A 19621-nucleotide genomic window follows, 5' to 3' on the forward strand; every position below is an offset into this window, starting at 1 on the left:
CCGCAGAGGCTGGATTCTTATTTGTGGGGAAGAAGGATAGGTCGCTATGTCCCTGCATTGATTATCATGGTCTCAGTGCTATTACTGAGCAAACTGAATATCCACTTCCCTCCATCTCAGAGCTCTTTGACTGTCTCCGAGGCACACAAGTTTCATGAAGTTAGACCTCCCGGGGGTCATACAACTTTACACAAATCTGAGAAAGCGATGAGTGAAAGACTGCATTTTAACACCAGTGGCGGACATTATGAGTACCAAGTAATACCTTTCGGATTGTGCAACACCCCTGTGGTCTTCCAATTTATGGAAAACGAGATCTTCTGTGACTATACTCCCAAGTGGTGGTCTACCTAGATGTTTCCTGCAGAACTTTTATCCTGTTTGACTCAATGCTCTCTTTAACACACAGTGCCACCCCGCCACTAATCTGATCCATCCTATCATTGCGATATAATTTGTATCCTGGTATCACAGTGTCCCATTGGTTATCCTCCTCCCACCAGGGCTCTGAGATGCCAGTTATATTCACCTCTTCATCCAGTGCTATACACTCTGACTCTCCCATCTTATTTTTTAGACTTCTAGCAGTTGTATACAGACATTTCAAAGTATGTTTTTTTTATTTTTATTAACGACCTGCTCATCAGTTGCCAGGGGTAATTTGGAATCTGTCTGCTCTTTTCTTAAAGTCGCATGGCACGCCCGCACCTTGAGTATCGTGTGCACTTCTGCTCACCCCATCTGAAAAGAGACGTAGCAGGCACTGAAAACATGCAGCGGAAGGCAAAGTAAAGATAAAGGGGATAAGAGCAATTCCCTTATGATGAGGGATTCTTCAGTTTGTAAGAGATGGCTGAGCAGGGGGATAGAACTGGTAAATGGGACCGGCTCTTTGCCCTTTCAGATAGGACTGAGAAGCAACTCACGAAGCTGTTAGGTAAAGAGCCTGTAACAAACTGGAGGAAATAGGTTTTCACTCAATGCACAGTCAGGCTGTGGAATTTGTTACCAGAGGGTGCAATCGTGTAAACAGGGATGGATTGAGGATTTTCCCGCCCCGGGGGAACTCTTCATCCCCCCCATCCTCTGTAAGGTGCTGTTACAGGGTAGCAGAGGGCTGTTCTCTGCTGAATGAGGTTCAGTTAACCAGGCAGCTGCCCCTGAATGTTTGCTGCCGCCCTAGGTCCCTATTGGCAAATCCAGGGCTGCAGGTAAACTAGAATAGCTGGGTCTGAAACGGGTTTGGAGAAGTTCCTGGATGAAACGTCATGAACCAGGTGACTCTGGGAAACCCCTGGGAGTGAGCCTGAAGAAAGTGGATCCAGCAGGTGTTGCACAGCCTTATCCTCCTCCATTACAGCAGCGACCACAAATCAGATGGAAACATAGAATCAGCATTCAGAACGGAAGGAAACAGCAAATCATTAATAGTCGGGGTGCCCACCATTAGCCTGCAAAACGGCTTTAAAACGAGCGGGGCATGAACACAACACATTTTGAAATAAATTAGTATCATTTTCCAAATGTAATAAGATCAGTTTATTTATTTATACATTTATATCCCGCTTACCTAAAATACTAGGGAGTTGCAATAAAACATAGATATTAAGATAAACAATAACTTCACATACATATAATAAGGGCCAGATTTTATAACATGCACGCGGGCGTAGATTTGTTCGCGCACCCCGGCGCGAACAAATCTACGCCCGATTTTATAACATGCGAGCGCTGCCGCTCGCATGTTATAAAATCCAGGGTCGGCATGCGCAGGGGGGTGCACAATTGTGCAACCTGCACGTGCCGAGCCGAGCAGCCTTCCTCCGAAATCGGAGCGGCCTTGGAGGGAACTTTCCTTCCGCCCCCCCCCCCGCACCTTCCCCTATCTAACCCGCCCCCCAGCCCTAACCCCCCCCAACCTTTATTGAAGAAGTTACTCCTACCTCCGAGCAGGCGTAACTTGCGCGCGCCAGCTCTCCATCCCCCAGCCCAGTGGCTGCTCCGGAGGCCTCGGGCCTGCCCCCGGAACGCCCATTTTTTCAAGCCCCGGGACTTGCGCGTGTCCCGGGGCTTGTGTGCGCCATCGAGCCTATGCAAGATAGGCTCGGCACGCGCAGGGGGAGGCAGGGGTAGGTTTTCAGGGGTTGCGCGCGTATCTTAGTCCTAAATATGTAACAGCAGAGCAATAAAAACAACTTAAAAATACAAAAAAGCATAAAAACAAACACATACCCCCACCTAAAAAAAAGCCATCATCTCTGGTCAATATAAATGTGCACATAAGAGCATGAATGTCACTTCACACTGGGTTGTATAAACTGCACCATAAAGTCCAAATGTTGACACACGGTTTCGGTGAATTAATGGCCCGGACCTCAATCTGTCCACGTTAAATTCTCCAGCTCATCCTTAATAATGGCACCGATGTTTTCAGCAGCAGCCAAACATTGTCACCCCAAAAATCAATGCCATTTTCTGTAAGCAGCTGTTGTGTGGCATTGGCACACATGCATGATGCCTTATCGTGGACAAAAGTAGCTTTTCCTACTACCAAAATGTTTTCCTTATCACTCAAAACTGGAATAACATTTTCAGCTAAAATCGTATTCTGAAAATAAGCGCCGTCCCAAGATTCACCAACGTCTTTGATTACCAATAGCATTTTCTTTGCTGTTAACATTTATTTATTTATTTATTTAAATGATTTATATACCGGAGGTTCCTGTATAGTATACATATCACCCCGGTTTACAAAGAACAGTAACTATCGCTAAAAAATATAGCGGTTTACATAGAACATAGAACATAATAAAAGAAGTTTTTACATTGAACAAATCTAAGTAAGCAAAGTTTTTACATTGAATAAATTAATTGAAGCAAATAGTGTATGATATTTAACCGTTAATAAACAAGCAGTTAATAAATCAATGAATAACATGGAAAAATGTGAAGTCAATATGAGTATATGTATGTAGTATGTATGAATTCAGCATGTGTAAATTTCTGATTGAATAAAATAATAGATCTGAATAAAACGTTGTGGGCTTGAAAATACTTTTCTTCGTGTTCTTGGCTCTAGGGGAAAGCTTGTTTGAACAGCCAAGTCTTAAGTTTCTTTTTAAATGTAGGGTGGCATGTTTCCAAACGAAGGTCTGGAGGGAGCGAGTTCCAAAGTGATGGGCCAGCTGTGGATAATGCACGTTTCCTCAAAATGGATTTCGCCGGTTGTGTGATTAGTCTGTTTTGATAGGCGCTTCTGGTTGGTTTCACGGATGTGTGTAATCGAATTTGAAATGTTAGGTTGAGAGGTGCGATGTTGTGTAAGGCCTTATGAATCATCATTAAAGATTTGAACTGGATCCTGTATTTAATCGGAAGCCAGTGGAGATGGTGGAGAATAGGGGTGATATGATCTCTTTTTTTGGCATTTGAAAGAATTCTTGCAGAGGCATTCAGGACCATCTGAAGTGGTTTGATGGTACATGCTGGAAGGCCTAGGAGGAGGGAGTTACAGTAATCAAGCTTTGGGAGAATGATGGCTTGTAAGACCATGCGGAAGTCTCTGTAAAGGAGGAGAGGTTTGAGTTTCTTTAATGTTTGAAGTTTAAAGAAACATTCTTTTGTTGTGTTGTTGACGAATTTGTTGAGGCAGAGTTTGCTGTCTAAGATGACTCCCAGGTCTCTAACTTGTTGCGAGGTGGAGAGCCCTGCGGTGTCCGGATGTTGGTTAGTGGTAGAAAGTGAGGAGAGGGTATAGTTTTCCGGTGAAATGATGAGGATTTCAGTTTTGTTTTTGTTTAGAACCAAGTTGATGCTGGTGAGTAGATTGTTGATAGCTAACAGACATTTATTCCAGAATGATATGGCTTTTTGTAGGGAATCTTCTATAGGGATGAGGATTTGAATATCATCCGCGTATAGGTAATGTCTTAGCTTAAGGTTAGTAAGAAGTTGACAGAGTGGGAGCAGATAAATATTGAAAAGGGTCGAGGAGAGGGATGATCCTTGTGGTACCCCCCTTTTGGATTCGATGGTGTGGGACTCTTTGTTATTTATCTTGACCTTGTATGATCTGTTCTCCAAAAATGATTTGAACCAGTTAAAAGCTACTCCTGTAATACCGATGTCTATTAGGCGTTGCAAGAGGCATGAGTGGTTAACAGTATCAAACGCTGATGAGAGATCCAGGAGAGCGAGGAGGCAAGGTTGGCCCTTTTCTAGGTTGAAAATGATAGTGTCTGATAATGATGTTAATAATGATTCGGTATTCATAGTCTTACGAAAGCCAAATTGGTTTGAGGTGAGGATATTGTTTTCGTCAAGATATTCTGTAAGTTGTTTGTTAACAACTTTCTCCATAACTTTGGCAATCAAAGGGAGGTTTGCTATGGGTCTAAAGTTAGCTGGGTCTGAGGTGGGTAAGTTGGGTTTTTTGAGGAGCGGCTTGAGCATGGCTAACTTGAGTTGGTTCGGGACATGTCCTTGGTTGAAAGAGCAGTTAATAATGTCTGCTAAAGGTTTGGCTATGGTGTTGGTGATAAGACTAAGTTTGTTGGATGGAATATGGTCTGATGGATGGGAGGATGGTTTTATCTTCTTGAGAATGTTCTCTATTTCTAGAGTGGATGTGAGCTCAAAAGTGTTGAGCACTGTTAGTGAAGTGTTGTGTTGATTGACATTTGGGTGTGATGGTTGTTGATCTGTTGGGAGTGGAGGTTGTTGAGTGGTTGAGAGTGGTGTTTGTTGAGCGGGTGAACTCGAAGATTGAGGGGTGAGGTTGATTACGTGTTTTGGATGTGTAGATGGTCCCTTGAGGGGGGCTAGGAGTGAGGTGATTTTGTTGTCGAAGAAGTCTGCCAGTTCGTTCGTGCATGTTATAAAATCGCGTGTCCATGTGTGCGCGCTACCCGGCGCACACATGGACGCGCGATTTTATAACATGCACGTGCCATTGCATGCATGTTATAAAATTGTGGACGGCGCGCGCAAAGGGGGGCAGACATACACAAAAAGTGAGCAGCAATGCATTTTCGGGCTTTCCCAGTTCCCTCCCAGTCTGTTCCAATTAAAGAGCGGACTGGGAGGGGACTTCCCAACCCCAACCTTAACCTCCCTTCCCCTTCCCCTATCCCTTCCCTAGGTAGCCCTGTTTTGTATTTATTATCTTTTGCTCCTCCAAAGGACCAGCAGCAAGTTGCGCGCGCCGGCTCCCTGCCGGCACACGATCCCCCGGCACAGCGGCAAATGGCCGCTGTACCAGGCGCCTCCGGCCCCACCCCACCCCCTGGATTGCCCCTCAGACCGCCCCTTTGCCAAGGCCCAGCTCTTGTGTGCATAACAGGGGTTACGCACACGTCCAGGCCCCTTTTAAAATGCGCGCAGCGTGCACAAGGCCCGGCCGCATGGGCCATTTAAAACCGGGCCTTTAATGCAGTCAATCTGATGTTGTTTTTCACTGTCATATGTTCCACCACAAATAATAAATTTAAGTAATGTAATATAAAGTAATTCCAAATTGAATGGCCTACAAAACTGTACAAAAATTATATTAGTGGGATAATCCAGTGGAGCACTGGGAGGCAGGGCAAAGGTTATGCAACTGTCCGAGGCAGACTGCTGGGCTGGGTGGATCCTTGGTCTGACTCCGCACCGCAGTTCTTATGGACAGTAAGTGTGTGACATAGGATAGGGAGTGGCTGCCGTCATCGGGTGGGTCATTGCCTCACAGAGAATGAGTATGTGATACGGGACAGGGACAGTTAGTGTGTGACATAGGACAGGGAGTGGCTGCCGTCATCGGGTGGGACATTGCCTCACAGGGAATGAGTATGTGATACGGGACAGGGACAGTAAGTGTGTGACATAGGATAGGGAGTGGCTGCCGTCATCGGGTGGGTCATTGCCTCACAGAGAGTGAGTATGTGATACGGGACAGGGACAGTTAGTGTGTGACATAGGATAGGGAGTGGCTGCCGTCATCGGGTGGGTCATTGCCTCACAGAGAATGAGTATGTGATACGGGACAGGGACAGTTAGTGTGTGATATAGGACAGGGAGTGGCTGCCGTCATTGGGTGGGTCATTGCCTCACAGAGAGTGAGTATGTGATACGGGACAGGGACAGTTAGTGTGTGATATAGGACAGGGAGTGGCTGCCGTCATTGGGTGGGTCATTGCCTCACAGAGAGTGAGTATGTGATACGGGACAGGGACAGTTAGTGTGTGACATAGGACAGGGAGTGGCTGCCGTCATCGGGTGGGTCATTGCCTCACAGGGAATGAGTATGTGATACGGGACAGGGACAGTTAGTGTGTGACATAGGACAGGGAGTGGCTGCCGACATCGGGTGGGTCATTGCCTCACAGGGAATGAGTATGTGATACGGGACAGGGACAGTTAGTGTGTGACATAGGACAGGGAGTGGCTGCCGTCATCGGGTGGGTCATTGCCTCACAGAGAATGAGTATGTGATACGGGACAGGGACAGTTAGTTTGTGACATAGGACAGGGAGTGGCTGCCGTCATCGGGTGGGTCATTGCCTCACAGAGAATGAGTATGTGATACGGGACAGGGACAGTAAGTGTGTGACATAGGACAGGGAGTGGCTGCCGTCATCGGGTGGGTCATTGCCTCACAGAGAATGAGAATGTGATACGGGACAGGGACAGTTAGTGTGTGACATAGGACAGGGAGTGGCTGCCGTCATCGGGTGGGTCATTGCCTCAGAGAGTGAGTATGTGATGCGGGACAGGGACAGTTAGTGTGTAATGGCTACGGATGTCAGGAGCTTCTGGGCTGGTCCTTGGTTGTTTCATATTTTATGTGACAAGATGAGCTCTGAATTAATCGTTCCTTTGTGCTTTCCTGTAAAGGTCGACAGTTGGAAGAGATACAGCAGATCAACGTATTACCATTGAAGTGGTTGGTCCGTATCCTCTCCAACCATTACCAAGCGGTGAGTCAGAAAGCAGGAGCCTGGCAATGCTGCATAAGGAGAGCTCACAGCCTTGAGGAGGGGGCAACAGCTCACAACATTCAGGGGTCTCTTGGGGTCTGGCCAGCTGCACAGGGAACATTCACAGCTTCAGGAAGGGGAAACATAGGAACATAATGGCAACAAGAGACTGTATGGCCCATCGAATCTTTCCATACACTCAACTAATTTAGCGTTACAATTCCCATCACTCCCTTAGAGATGACCCCTGTTTAACCCAGGCTTTCTTCAATTTGCATACAGTTTTTGACTCTACAATCTCCATTGAGAGGCCGTTCCATGCATTCATCACGCTCTCTGTAAAGAAATATTTCCTAAGATTACTCCTGAGTCTACCCCCTTTCATCCTCATCCCATGACCCCTCATTCTAGAGCCTCCTCTCCACTGAAAGAGGCTCAACTCCTCTGCATGGAAACCTTTGAGATATCTGAATGTCTCTATCACATCTCCCCAGCTCCCCTTTCCTCTAGGGTGTTCATGTTTAGAGCTTTAAGTCTATCCCCATATGCTTTGGAATGAAGACCACTGACCATTTTAGTAGCCCCCTCTGGACAGACTCCATCCTGTTTATATCCTTTTGAAGGTGGGATCTCCAGAATTGTACAATAACTTCACATACATATAATAAGGGCCAGATTTTATACTATGCGCGCGGGTGTAGATTTGTTCACGCATCCCGGATGACCATTCCTCTTCCTATGCAGTCAAGCATCCTTCTGGCTTTGGCTATCACTTTATCCACCTGTTTGGCTACCAGATAAAATCACCCCAGATCCTGCTCTACTGTAATGCTTCGAAGAATTTCAATACTCTACCTCTCCCTTGGGTTTTTGCATCCTAAATGCATAATTCTGCATTTTTTAACATGCTGACAGACTCTGGACTTTTCCTTGAGCTTCACTAGATCCCGTTTCATATTTTCCACACCTTCTTGGCTGTGTACCCTATTTAAAATGTTGGTTTCCTTACAATCCTCCAGATCAGTCCAGACACATGGAGTTTTCTCCACTACCAGCAGATGGAGACAGAGTTACTGAACTTGTAGGACGTAAGCCAGTGTGCCTCCTTACAGTTCCTCAGTATTCTCTGTCTCCAGCAGATGTTACAGGTGCAGAACTTGCAGTCAGACATGGAGACAAGATCTTTACTCCCAGGGGTGCTACATCCTGTAGTGGGGACATACCCCCTGGTACAGTCAGGTCAAGCAAGGGGTCATGGCCCTTTTGTGTCTCGGACCCCAGCCTGGAGGAGGGTTTTAGACTTCCTCATGCCCTGGCCTCTTCTCCCTCTCTCTGGTCAATTTCTCCTGCCTTTCCCTGAAGACTCCGATGAGGGAAGTATTTAGTTTTTCCTTAGGGGTCTTTTGCAGAATGACCGTTAGAGGGCATCTGCATTCTGGAGGGAAGGGAAGTTTATGGTGGTCCTGCTCGCTAGTGCAGGCCTTTTCAGAGCAGCCTGGTGACTGCAGAGAGAAGGAAACACAGGGTTGGTGCCCTCAGACCCTGCCATTTTCTTGACCTTTAGAGCAATCTAAATTTCGAGTGCCAGGTCCTTAAAAAAAAAAAGAAGAGAAAAGTTATCTGAGAGGCCATGCACAGAGTGGCTGGAAGCCATGGATGCTAAGTCGTACAGAAGAGTATTTGCGACGTGTTCTCCGCGATGCGGGAGTTTAGCCGGAGGTCTGTTTTCGCTGCACAGAGGGTGAGAGAGGTAAGAGCAGCTGATTTTTTTTTCTTTCCCACCTCGGCTGGGGCCGTGCGGGAGGACCACTAAAGCTTTATTGTTGTTTCTGGCCTCAGTGGGGAGGTCCTATGGGGAAGGCCTGTGCTGCAGTCCTCCACAGGGGAAATAAGCAGAGTTGCCAGCTGGTAGTATCTGACTCTCAGGGGGAGCGGTGAGAGCAGGAACGGCAGTCCCACAGTACTATGGTCTGCAGGGGAGGATTCTGCTGCTCATCCATCTTTAAATCCTGTTCATGGGGGGGGGGGGGGGTCAGGGGATCCACAGTAGAGGACAAGTGACTCTTCTGGTCTGCACTGGTCTGCACTGGAAGTCAGACGGGGATAAGGAACCTATTTTCCCCAGAACCTGGTGCTCAGTGCCCTTTCAGGGAAAAAAAAAAGAGGTTGCCTTCAGGAGGTTCATTAAAAAAGGAAAAAAATACATATTTTTGATTCTGATAAAGAATTTATTTATCTATTTATTTATTTATTTTAAAGTTTTATATACCGCACAGTGGGGTAGAAGTCTATCCGTCTAGGCCAGGGGTCGGGAACCTTTTTGGCTGAGAGAGCCATAAACGCCACATATTTCAAAATATAATTCTGTGAGAGCCATACTAACTACAACCCCCCACCCTCCTGACTCCCCCAAGACCTACCAAATTAATTTACCTACACCCCCCTACTCTCCTGACACCCCCAAGACCTGCCAAATTAATTTACTACAACCCCCCATCCTACCCACCCCACCCCCCCAAGACCTGCCAAAAGTCCCTGGTGATCCAGTGGGGGTCCAGGGCTCGCAGACAAATCTTTAATAAAAAAGTAAAAATCTAACAAAACCCCCCACCCTCCTGACACCCCCCAAGACCTCCAAAATTAATTTACTACAACCCCCATCCTCCTGGCGCCCCCCAAGACCTCCAAAATTAATTTACTACAACCCCCACCCTCCTGACCCCCCAAGACCTGCCAAAAGTCCCTGGTGGTCCAGCGGGGGTCCGGGAGCGATCTCCTGGACTTGGGCTGTCGGCTGCCAGTAGTCAAAATGGCGCCGACGGCCCTTTGCCCTCACTATGTCACTGGGGTCGACCAATGGTGGCGGTAGCCCCTGTGACATAGTAAGGGCAAAGGGCTGTCGACGCCATTTTGATTACTGGCAGCCGATAGCCCTTTGCCCTTACTATGTCACAGGGGCTACCGCCGCCATTGGTCGACCCCAGTGACATAGTGAGGGCAAAGGGCTGTCGGCGCCATTTTGACTACTGGCAGCCGACAGCCCAAGTCCAGGAGATCGCTCCCGGACCGCTCCTGGACCCCCGCTGGACCACCAGGGACTTTTGGCAGGTCTTGGGGGGGGGGGGGGGGTCAGGAGGGTGGGGGTTGTAGTAAATTAATTTTGGAGGTCTTGAGGGGTGTCAGGAGGGTGGGGGATTTTGTTAGATTTTTACTTTTTTATTAAAGATTTGTCTGTGAGCCAGATGCAGCCATCAAAAGAGCCATATCTGGCTCCCAAGCCATAGGTTCCTGACTCCTGGTCTAGGCGGTTTACAAAATAAAACATTCATAATTAAAACAATACACAATACACAAAAGCATACAAGAATTAAATACATTGCAATGTTCGTTGATGGAAATATAGTACGTTATATAGAAACATTACTGTAGGTTATATGCGTGCGTGAATAGGTAAGTTTTTAGCAGTGTTTTAAATTCTCTTCGGTTTGATGTCAGACGGATATTATCTGGGAGGGAGTTCCATAAAGTAGGTCCGGCTACTGAGAAAGCACGTTTACGTGTTAAGGATAAACTAATTTTATGGAATTTCAAGAATGCACTTATCGAGAGAACTAAGCTGTCTGGTGGGTTTATAGATTCTTAGTAATGAACATAACCAAGTAGAGTTAACATTGTATAACAGATTATGTATTATGGACAGTATTTTGTAAGTTATGTGGAATGAAATGGGAAGCCAGTGTAAATATTGTAAAGTGGGAGTGATATGATCTCTACGTGATATATTACAGAGCATTCGGGCAGTTGCGTTTTGTACCAATTGTAATGGATAAATCGTTGATTGGGGTAGGCCGAGATACAGAGAGTTACAGTAGTCCAATGCAGATAGGATTAATGCTTGAGTAATTAAACGAAAATCATTTGGAAGTAGTAATGGTTTGAGTTTTTTTAACATATGGATTTTGAAAAAAGATTTTTTCACTATTTCAGATATGTTGGTGTCCATTGCAAGTCTGGAGTCAATGATTACTCCCAAGTTTTTTGCATGTTGTTTTATTATAATAGGTTGGTTCTCACATTTACATGGAAATTGTAATAACATTTTCCTGCCATAGCTTCTAGCTCTGTTCTCATATTAATAAATTTTCTTCTCCTTTCTTGCGTTACTCTAGAAAAATCGGGCTTTTCTCGATTTCCCACACCCAATAATATGCTGCAAAAGTAAAATATCCAGAAGTAATTCTCAATATTCAATTGTTACAGAAAGAAGGAGGTTATCCTACTTATCTTTTCCTTTAATCCGCTTATATTTCATTTATACTTCTGAAATGTTTCTGTTGAATATCAGGTTTAAATTGTTATATTGTCAATATTAGAATGTAAAAGCAATCACGATATCTGAATACTGTAACAAATGTTTGTATTTGTTTTTTGAAAATAGCATAAATTATAAAAAAAAAAAAAAAAAGGGACTTTCTATGGGGCTCCTTATTGCTTTTCTGTTCCAAGCAGAGAAGGCTAGGGGATGGTCCCTACTTTGAAAAGGACTTTGGTTCAGATGAAGGATATCAAGAGGAATTTTCAGGGGATAGTGATGGAGTTAAGAATCCTCTGGAGGAGGAGGATGGTGAACCTATGGCTGAGCAGCTGATCTGGAGATCGTCCACCAGTTTAGCAGGGGTGAATTGCCTCTATGCTAACACAATTTCTGGGATTGCTAGGTCTTTCTAGAATAAGGTGTTCCTGCAGCTGCTCTGAAGCCCTCCTGGTTGGGCGGTTCAGCTCTTTGGCAGGCCCGGATATATGCATAGGCAACATAGGTAACTTCCTTTATCCACTCCCCTCCCATCCTGGCTCTCTGATCCAGCCTATGGGCAGCAAATCAGGCCCTGCTCTTAAGAGAGGTGGAAATACATTTCACGTGTATCTTGAAGTTTTAGTCCTGGCACTCAGAGCAATTGGGTATAGCAGTGTTAGGCTTCCACCTTGTTTATGCTGGGTACAACAGATACTGGTAATAAGGTCAGTGGAAGAGCTCTCAAGATAAGATAACTCTCAGCTATCTTATCAAATCTCCCACTAGTAGACTCCGTCCTTGGCTAATCACTAATTGTACATCCGCTCTAATAAACCCGCCGTCATAGCACCTAATCCCTTTTCCCTAGTCTTAGTCACCGAACATTACACCAGCTAGCATTAGGCTCGCCGGTCAAGTCTCCTCTTCTTATACACTATGTTAAACCCAGTTCTTTGTATCCAAGTTTGAGCTCCCTGGTTCAATGTAAGGCATTCTCTTGTCATGGTTTTTGTTGGAATGTAAACCGAAGTGATTGGTAACTCTGTTACTTGAATATCGGTAAATAAAAGTGCTAAATAAATAAAGAAAGAAAGAAAGAATGGAAGTGGAGGGCCTAAGACCATCCTTGGCCAATCTGGTGGATGTCTTAAATGGTTTCTATGGCACAGCCGCTAAGATTATGACTGGGTGTCTATTCTTATGGCATTAAGGGGCAACAAGTGTATGGTACAAAGTTCAGCTTGGGATTCTCCCTATTGTAGCAATGCTCTTTGGGGGGGGGGGGGGGGAGCCTGCAGAATTTGTTGGGGGGTCTTAGAGGACTCTTAGATTTTTAGATTGTCTGAGAGTTCCCAGTACACAAAACCTATATGACCTCTCATTGCACCTCCTGTGGCAAGCAGACCACATTAGAACAGCTACAAAGACTGGGTGTGATAGTTCTCATGCCCAAGGGGAGCGGAAACAAGGCAGGTATTCCATCTATTTCATAGTTCCAAAGAAAGAAGGCACCTATCAATAAATGCGTCCCTACAGGTCCCATGCTTCTGAATGGAAACCCTATGCTCGGTCATTGTGGCAGTCAGAAAAGGGGAATTCCTAGTGAGAGGAGAAGATGGCTGCCGCTCGAGATCCATGCTGAAAGAGCTCTCTCCGAATAGCTTTGTTTTTGCTTATTTCTTCTTATCGGATTGCCCTCATATCAAACATAAGGTGAAATTAAGGGAGAATGTCTCCTCTTTCCCCTACTGGAATGCCATCAGCCACGGATTGAGAGTTTTTTCGCTGCCCCACCAAAAACATCACCGGATGTGAGGGCCGATGCTGATGTGGAGTGGGCATCAGCGCTGCTGGCCCAAGGAGTATCGTTAAGCCCCGGCACCCTGACAATGCCTTCCCCTCCCTATACTGCTTCACTGGTTGGTCAAGCGGTTCAGTTCACCTTCACGAGGGAATTGGGATGCAGCCGAAGGAAGATCTTGAAATGGGGGGCCCAGAAGGAGATAATTTGGTGCCATCATTGCTGGAGTCCATAAGCCCTATTTGATTTATAAGTATTATTGCTGCAACAGGTTTCTCTTAGGCCTGAGGAAGGGAGCAGGCGATGCGAACTCCAAGGTACGTTCATTTCCTGGTCCTCTATTGGTAAAGCCTGCCGTGATTACCTTGGATTCATTTTGGAACGCTCTTGTTTCCTTGGACTCTGCTATTTCTACTTTAACTAAAATTGCTTTGGATACTAATCATCGGGTGCTTGCATCGGAGAATTTGGTTACTACTCATGGACTTAAATTGGAACAGTTGGAGTCTCGTATAACAACAGTAGAGAATCTCCAGCATAAACTGGCTCAATCTGAATTTATGCATTCTAAGAAATTGGAGAATGTTGAGAATGCTTTAAGATCTTTGAATTTAAGAATTCTTAATTTTCCATATGTTAAGTTGATATCACCATATGAGATGTTTAAGTCCTATCTTACTCAAATTTTGAAAATGCCATCTGAAGCGTTACTGGTAATTTCAAAATTTACTATTTACCTTTTAATGAAGATGGTCCATTTGAAAATCAATTACCTGATTCTTCGTTAACTCAAGAATACCTGTCAGATTTATCTCAAAAGACTATTATTTCCAAGAGAGCAACTTTCTTAGTCTCATTTGCCTTTATCTCTGATGAAAATTCTGTATTATGTCTTTTTCTTCATAATCACTTGCTCTTATTTCATGGTTATAAAATTTGGATGTATCCTGATAGTTCTAGAACTACCCAAGAGCGTAGGAAGAAGTTTCTTATGCAATCTGAGGCATTGTCACGGGGGGCTAAGATTATGTTAAGATATCCCTGCAAATATATGGTGAAATATTCAAACTATGTGTTATTTGAACCTTCTCAACTTCGAACGTTTCTGGATTCCCATGCCTAAGATTTTCTCATTTTTAGGTTTGGGTATTTAGAGATTATCTGGTGGACTTTTCTTGAGATTTCTTTTTTCCTGAATTAATCGCTCTTTATACACTTGCCCCCCGTCCCCCACCCCCCGTTGCCTTTAAGTGGAGATAGCAAGTAATAGTGGTTATTATTACCTTTATTGTATTTGCTATTGGAAATATTTACATTTATCTCCTTTTTTCTGTACAAGAGGATTCTTGTATTTATGTGTAAAAGAAAAGGGGAGTTCCTGGAATCCCTTGATCTCACAGAGAACCATCAGAAGTTCCTTCACTTTTCAGTACTGAGAGAGAATTTTCAGTTCCAAGTATTCCGTTTGGTCTCACAACTGCGCCTTGCACGTTCATCAAGGTGATGGTAGTAGTGGCCACCAATCTCCAAAAGAAGGGCATTCTAGTGCATCCTCATCTAGACAACTGGCTTATTCGGGTGAAATCGAGGGAGCTTTGCCACCGATCTATTCAAAGGGTGCTGCAGAATTTGCAATCCCTGGGCTGGGCGAATCTGACAAAAAGCAACTTAGAAACATAGAACGAGAATGACAGAAAAACACCATATGCCTCATCCAGTCCACTCATCCATCCAATTAATTTAGCATTATAATTCTCATCCCTTCCTTAGAGATCCCCTGTATTTATCCCATGCTTTCTTGAATTGACATACTGTTTAATTTTTCCACCACCTCCACTGGGAAGCTGTTCCATGCAACTACCATTCTGTCAAGAAATATTTCCTAAGATTACTCCTAAATCTACCCCCTTCACCCTCATCTCATGACCCCTCATTCTAGAGCCTCCTTTCCATTCAAAAAGGCTCACCTCCTATGTATGTAACCCTTTAAGATATTTGAATGCCTGTATCATAATCTCCCCTTTCCTCTAGATTTTTAAGTCTATCCCCATATGCTTTAGAATGAAGACCACTGACCATTTTAGTGGCCTCCCTCTGGACCGACTCATCCTATTTATATCCTTTTGAAGATGTGGACTCCAGAATTGTACACAGTATTCCAAATGAGGTCTCACCAGGGGCTGGTGAGGTCTCAGTCACTGAATGACTAGGAGTGTATTTTTGATACTAAAGTAAGCAAGGTATTACTCACGATGGAGAGGATGTTGAAGTTGCAAGCACAAGTCAAAAAAATTGTTGCAGAGTAATGGTTCCAAAGTCTGGGATTACCTGCAGTTCCTTGGTTCTATATAGTCTACCCTAGATCTGGTTCCTTGGCCATTTGCATATATGCATCCACTCCAGAAGGTGCTGTTGGTGTGTTGAAACCCATAGTCAATGGATTTCCAGCTACATTGCCTCTGCAGGTGGATCCCAGGCCAAGTCTGTCCTGGTGGTTTTCTTTAACGAATTAGGAAATGGGCGTGGAGTTGGAATCTCTAATAGGGTAGTGGTACCCACCAATATCAGTCTGACAGAATTGGGGGATCATATGTCAGGGTTAAATGGTGCAGAGCTGGTGGTCATCAATCATTTGGAAATGAGTAATCTGGAAGGGGTTACTCTGTTTTCATTCCAAGCTTCCAAATCGGAAGGTAACAATCCTATCCGACAATGTGAAAGCTGGAATCCAATGGTGTCCTGGGCGGCCCAAGAACTGTTTCACTGGGCAGGGCAGCATCTAGTGGCCTTGTTAGCATTTCATGTGGCTGGAGTGGAAAATGTGCAAATGGATTGTCCTCAGCAGGAATATGCTAAACAGTGGAAAGTGGGAGCTATTGAGTGAGACTATAACTCTCATTTGCTCAAGGTGGGGAGTTCCCCAACTAGATTTGAGGCAGAAAGCCAAAGCTCACTGGTATTTCAGTTGCAGACAAAAGGTGGGAAGTAGAAGGTTTCAATGCTCTAGTTCAACGATGATCATGCGGGATTTGTTATATGTGTTTGCCTCTTGGCCTTTAGTAGTAGAGTTCAAACGTGTATCGAGGCTCATTGCAGGAATGAGATCCTGGTAGTTCTGGGGTGGCTGCGACAGCTGTGGTTTGCAGATCTGGTAAATCTGATGATGGACGGGCCTCTAAGGCTCAGACATCTTCTCGGTCTGCTTCATCAGGGCCAATTTTAATTGGAACAGGTGGATCATATTTGTCTCGCTACCTGGCTTGAGTGGAGTTAATTATGGTTAAAAGGCATTTGGAGGAAGTCATGATTTGCTTCAGGTCAGGAAACCCTCAACCCTTTTGACTTACATTTGGGTGTGGAAGGCTAGTTGTGGACTCTCGAGGCAAGGGTGGGGTTTTTTTTCGCCTTAGTTTCTCGAATTCTTACCTTTTTTGCAGAGGGAATTTCAGCAGTTTTCCCCTGAACTCACAACCGAATTTAGTGAGGCTTCCTTAAAAGAGTAAAGCATTTGCGACCCCCAGTGAGACAGGTGGCTCCCCCATGGAATCTTAGTTTTGCGAGTTTTATGTGATCCACTTTTTGAACTTTGAGGAAGGCATCCATTGAAAGACCTCATACAGAAGGAGGGTGGCAGTTTGTTTGACTAGATGTACTTTGGAACGTCCAGCATTATCTCATAGAGACCCCTTCCTTCAACTGTCTGAAGAGGAGGTGTCTTTGTGCAGTTCCTTCATTTTTTTTTGCCAAAGGGGATGTTTCCGTTTCACCTATGACCCGTGGAGTTACCTGCCTTTGGAAAATTTGGGTTGTCTTCTCATGCTAGGGAACTGCATTTGTTGAAGGTGTATTGGGTCCTTTTACGCTATTTAAAGTTCACCAATTGTTTCTGGAAGTCAGATCATTTGCTTGTACTTTCCAGTGGAGCAAGAAAGGGGATCAAGGAACAGTTACATGTACAATTTACTATATGTGCCTCTATGTAAACATTGTGACGGTAATCTACTGAACAATGGTATAGAAAAGTTTTTACATAAATAAATAAATAAACAAATAAATAAAGCAACCATTCCACAGTGGTGGAGGGAGGCCATTGTGTCCCCTTACATATGTAAAGGGCGTTCAGTTCCAGAGGGACTGAGGACTATTCCATTAGGGCCCAGGCGGCATCCTTGGCTGAATATCAGTTGGTTTCACTGTCAGGCGGTGACTGTTTCACTGTCCAGGCAGTGACTTGGTCTTTGCTACCACACTTTTGTAAGGTATTGCAGACTGGCTCTGGACCCCAGCTAATTTTGGAAAGAGTGTGTTGCATACAGGTTTTTTGGATTTCTGCCCAGTTTAGGGGAGCTCATGTTGGGTTTGTGGCATAATGTGGACTCTTGTCGAGGTGGCGATGACTCCTCCTCGAGGAGGGGCCCAGTGGGGAACCACAGCGATAGGCTAGACTCAGAAAGCAAACACTGAGGATGAAAGCTTTTATTGCACTGCTGTAGATAGATGATACTTGCACAGGAATGGATAGCACTGTAGTCCAGCGATATTTCCAATAGCTGAGACAGTCTCAGATGTAGATGGTCTCACCCGGATGTAGCAAAGGTTGGTAGTGTTTCCGCAGAGCGGGATAAGCCGAATCTGAAGAGTGGAAATGGAGAGCTGGAGCATAGAGGTACTCACAGAGAGGCAGTGCAGGAATCCTCCTTGGTAGCAGGGTGAAGGAAAGGACCCAAGGTCCGTGGTGCAGGATACCCTGGGCTGGAAAGGCCCTCGAGGAGCGAGTACCTAGGAGCACAGAGAGATCCTGAAATAAAGTAGATAAGACCCCCCGAGGAGCTGTTGTCTTAGGTTAGGTAGTAGAACCCCGAAGGGTCGATAGAAGCGAGAGGCCCCCGAGGAGCCAGGTGCCCAGAGCTTCTGCTGGAGTGAGATACCCCGGAGGGTAGCGAGGAATCCAAGCGAGCAGCTTAGAAGTGGTCAGAGTAGCTAAACTGAAGTCCTTGCTAACTTGTTGAATGGGAGCGGAGCGGAGGCTTAAATACCCGGACGTATTCACATCATGCGGTGGGGACGCCCCCGAGGTTCCCGCCATGATGTATTGATAAGCGTAGGCAGCGTGTACGTGCGCGCCCTAGGAGGCCACAGGAAGGAGCATGGCGGATGGGGACGCCCATGCTGTGTCGGAGACACCGAGGGTTTCGGCACTCAGCACCGGAGGCAGTCATCTTTCCCATGGAGGGAGGAGAAGGTAGAATAGAGGTGAGGCAGAGCGGTCGCAGCGTCTGCGACCGATGGACGCAACAGCTTGGGTGCATCTCATGCATCTGGACTGATCTGGGAGATGATAAGGAAAGGAAAATTATTTCTTACCTGCTAATTTTAATTTCTGGAGTCCCATAGATCAGTTCAAAGCCCCACCCTGCTTAAAAAGACTGCTCTAGTCTGGGTGTAATAAATCAATAGTTGCCTTGTTATTTTGGAGTTTTGAGTTTACTCTACAGATTGATGGGCTCCATTTGGGAGCTTATCTTTCCCCTGCTTGGCTGGAAGTTGGAGATAATTCTGGTTTCAGAAGTTATTTGTTTGGGTGCAGTGCATACTTGTTGTGAACAATGTGAACGTGAGCCCCACTTGCTGTGGTGCAGTTGGCGCAACCTCATGGGCTGGGCTATGACAGCATCTACAAGGCTACGGCGAAAGCTGAGGGCTTGACGGGAGCAAGGCAGAGACTGAAGAGGAACAAGGCTGAAGCTGAAAACTGAAGCGGAGCAAAGTCTTAAAGCTGAAACTTGGAGCAGGATAAGGCTTGAAGACTGAAGCAAAACAGGGCCAAAGTCAAGAGAGCAACCTTTTGATGAGGCAAAGGTGAAGCATCTGAAGAGCCCTTTTATAGGGCACGTGGCTGCGATGTCATCTAAGGGCACCACAGCTTTTCCAGCTACGGGTCCTTTAAAGGACTCTGCTTCAGGCACGCATATGCCTAAGGAACAACCTGATGACAATGCTCCTGGTGGCATCCTGTTGTGTTCACCACTAAGCAGCGTCTTGTCACGACAAGGCCTGCCGGCCTGGGTAGAGTGAAGCTCCTGCGAGCGCAAGTGTAACAATACTTAGGGACTGCAGGTGGTGCACTAGTTTAAATACCTTGAGTTCAGCAAAGCTTTTTTTTTCTGTTCCATCTGCAGGTAGGGGAGAAAAAACTCATGAGTCTGGACTGATTTTCACGACTCCAGGAATGAAAATTAGCAGGTAAAAACCAATCTTTATCACTGGCAAAAGGACAAACATTTCCTGATAATCCTTCCACAATGTTGAAAGAACCAGTCCAAGTACGATCCCTGAGGAACACCACTAGTAAAGCTCCATTTACTACCATCCTTTGTTGCCTCCCATCAACCAGTTTCTATCACAGTCATTCACTCTAGGATCCATACCAAAAGCACTCAATTTATTTATGTCACTTATGCGGAACCATGTCAAAGGCCTTACTGAAATCCAAGTTCACTACAATCTAGTGCTTCCTTTGATCCAACTTTCTGGTCACTCAATCAATGAAATTGATTAGATCCGTCTGAC

The 19621-nt window shown here is 45.3% G+C and overlaps 1 protein-coding gene across 1 annotated transcript in view; it reads left to right on the forward strand.

The window, feature by feature from the left end:
• BTBD16 (BTB domain containing 16) overlaps positions 1-18807 on the forward strand; it is a 146379-nt gene extending 127572 nt beyond the window's left edge. Inside the window, exons 11-12 of the mRNA XM_029610755.1 lie at positions 6874-6956; positions 18691-18807. Of these exons, the coding sequence (XP_029466615.1) occupies positions 6874-6956; positions 18691-18807 (200 nt within the window). The remainder of the gene's footprint in view (positions 1-6873; positions 6957-18690) is intronic.
• The last annotated feature ends 814 nt before the right edge of the window (positions 18808-19621 follow it).

Source organism: Rhinatrema bivittatum, chromosome 7, assembly GCF_901001135.1.
Source record: "Rhinatrema bivittatum chromosome 7, aRhiBiv1.1, whole genome shotgun sequence".
Taxonomy (NCBI): domain Eukaryota; kingdom Metazoa; phylum Chordata; class Amphibia; order Gymnophiona; family Rhinatrematidae; genus Rhinatrema; species Rhinatrema bivittatum.